A 2,305-nucleotide genomic window follows, 5' to 3' on the forward strand; every position below is an offset into this window, starting at 1 on the left:
GTCGAAACGATAGCTTTGCAGTACCATTCCACACTTTGCAGAAATCTACATATTGGGTGTTTGAATAATGTCAAGCTGAAAGTTAAAAAACCCATTGGGTAGTCAAATGTCGAAATCAGAAGTATGTTAAAAAATTCTGGATCTCTGACATTAGCCATTCCACTGTAGAATGATGTGCACATTTGTCAGTCTCTGATGCTTTACCCTCCCACTTAAAAAGCAGAGGCTTGTATAGCAAAGTAAACATTCATCTATGCAAGCATAGCTCAAAATTCCATAGCAGAATAAAATTCTTATATCAGTTCCTACACTACAAAGATGAAGAAGACAAAGCTTGTTTTTGTTCCATCACCAGGCATAGGTCACCTAATATCCACAGTTGAGCTCTCCAAGCGCTTAACTGAAAGAGATGATCAGCTATCAATATTTGTTCTGGTCATAAGCTCGCCTGTTGGCCCAGACTCGGAGTCCTACACTCAACAAGTGGCTACTTCAAACACTAGTATTCAATTCATCAACATTCCTCAAGTAGATCCCAATCTACCAGAGGTCTGGAGCTCCCCAGAAAATTTTTATGCTCTATATTTGGAAAGCCATAGATCCCATGTCAAAACAGCAATAATTGGTCAAGTACTAGTATCAGAATCCATCACTTCTCTTGCCGGGATGGTTGTTGATCTATTCTGTAGTTCGATGGTTGATGTAGCGAATGAGCTTGGCGTTCCTTCATATGTGTTCTTCACCTCTGGCTCTGCCTATCTTGGCTTCTTGTTTTATCTTCCAATTCACTATAGCCAAAATGGAAGAGAGTTCGAGACTTCAGATTCTGATTCAATTATTCCAACTTATTCTCACCCTGTACCGTCAAAGGTTATACCTTCTTTAGCATTTAACAAGCATGGTGGTTATTCCTCATTCATAAAACATGCTACCAAGTTCAAGGAGACAAAAGGAATCATCATAAACACGTTTGCAGAATTAGAACCTCATGCTGTGGATCGATTGAAATTCGATGCTGAAACACCGCCAATCTACACAGTTGGACCCCTGCTCGACCTGGAGGGCAGAAAGCGAGAGCCTGATCACGAAACAATAATGAAATGGTTAGATGATCAGCCTCCATCATCAGTTGTATTTCTCTGTTTTGGAAGCATGGGTAGTTTTGAGCCTGACCAGTTAGCAGAGATGGCACTTGCACTCGAGCGGAGTGGATACAGATTCTTGTTGTCAGTCCGGTTATCAAAGGTCTTTACAAAAGGGACAGGTGAACATTCCAATATTTCTGAAATGTTGCCGCAAGGCTTCTTAGAACGCATTGAAAATCGAGGATTGGTGAGTAGTTGGGCACCACAAATGGAGGTGCTGGCTCATGAAGCAGTTGGGGGGTTTGTATCTCATTGTGGCTGGAACTCTATACTAGAAAGCCTGTGGCATGGGGTGCCTGTTGCAACATGGCCTGTATATGCTGAGCAACAAATCAATGCGTTCGAGTTGGTAAGAGAGTTGGAACTGGCTATGGACTTGAAAATGGATTATCGAATGGAAAATGCAAAGAATCTTGTAGTGGCTGAGGAAATCGAGAAAGCTATCAGATGCTTGATGGACACAGAGAATCCGACAAGAAAAAGAGTTCAAGAAATGAAGGAGATGAGCAGAAAGGCCATTGAAAATGGGGGTTCTTCATTCATTTCACTTGGACGTTTCATTGAAGATATGCACATCAACATTGGAAAAGAGCAGGGAAGTTTCTAAGTTTTTTCAGTTCTTATTGTCACTTGATCATCAATCAACAGATGAAGGGAGGTTTCTTCAACTTGCTTTTTTTCTTTCTGCTTTATTGGTTTAATATTAGTTCTTTCTCAATCCATCTAACTGTTACATTTGTGTGGTAAACACAAATTAGTATTGTTTTTCATCCTTTATGTGGTCATACTTGTGCTTTCAAATCTATTCTTGCTTTTGTAAAACTTTCCTGTTAAATACTTTTCATTTTTCATTTTTCCGCTAAATATTATAAATTTGGTGGTTCATATGTTTCTTCTAAGATTTGTTAGTAAGTAAAATTTTCTCCATAATTATCTTTTTGATTTCATATGGTGATCATTAAGCTGTTACTCTCAATTGGAATGAAAACTGAAATTGTCCCAAAGCTTGTAGTTCACTTGTTATACTTCTTTAAGTTTGCTACTTATTTCGTATATATAAAGTGAATACATCTTAAGTTTGACTTCCTAATAATTCGAGTTCGAACCTTTTTCGACACATTTGCTGTCGTACAGAGATTGCCTAGTACATCTTATCCTTT

General features: G+C 38.7%; 1 protein-coding gene across 1 annotated transcript; it reads left to right on the forward strand.

Annotated features, from left to right (window-relative positions):
• The first annotated feature begins 318 nt into the window (after positions 1–318).
• Positions 319–1,752, forward strand: LOC113773835 (anthocyanidin 3-O-glucosyltransferase 2-like). Its single transcript, XM_027318440.1, has one exon. It carries the CDS (start codon positions 319–321, stop codon positions 1,750–1,752), a length of 1,434 nt encoding a protein of 477 aa, XP_027174241.1.
• Positions 1,753–2,305: the final 553 nt, after the last annotated feature.

This window comes from Coffea eugenioides, chromosome 6, assembly GCF_003713205.1.
Source record: "Coffea eugenioides isolate CCC68of chromosome 6, Ceug_1.0, whole genome shotgun sequence".
Classification (NCBI taxonomy): domain Eukaryota; kingdom Viridiplantae; phylum Streptophyta; class Magnoliopsida; order Gentianales; family Rubiaceae; genus Coffea; species Coffea eugenioides.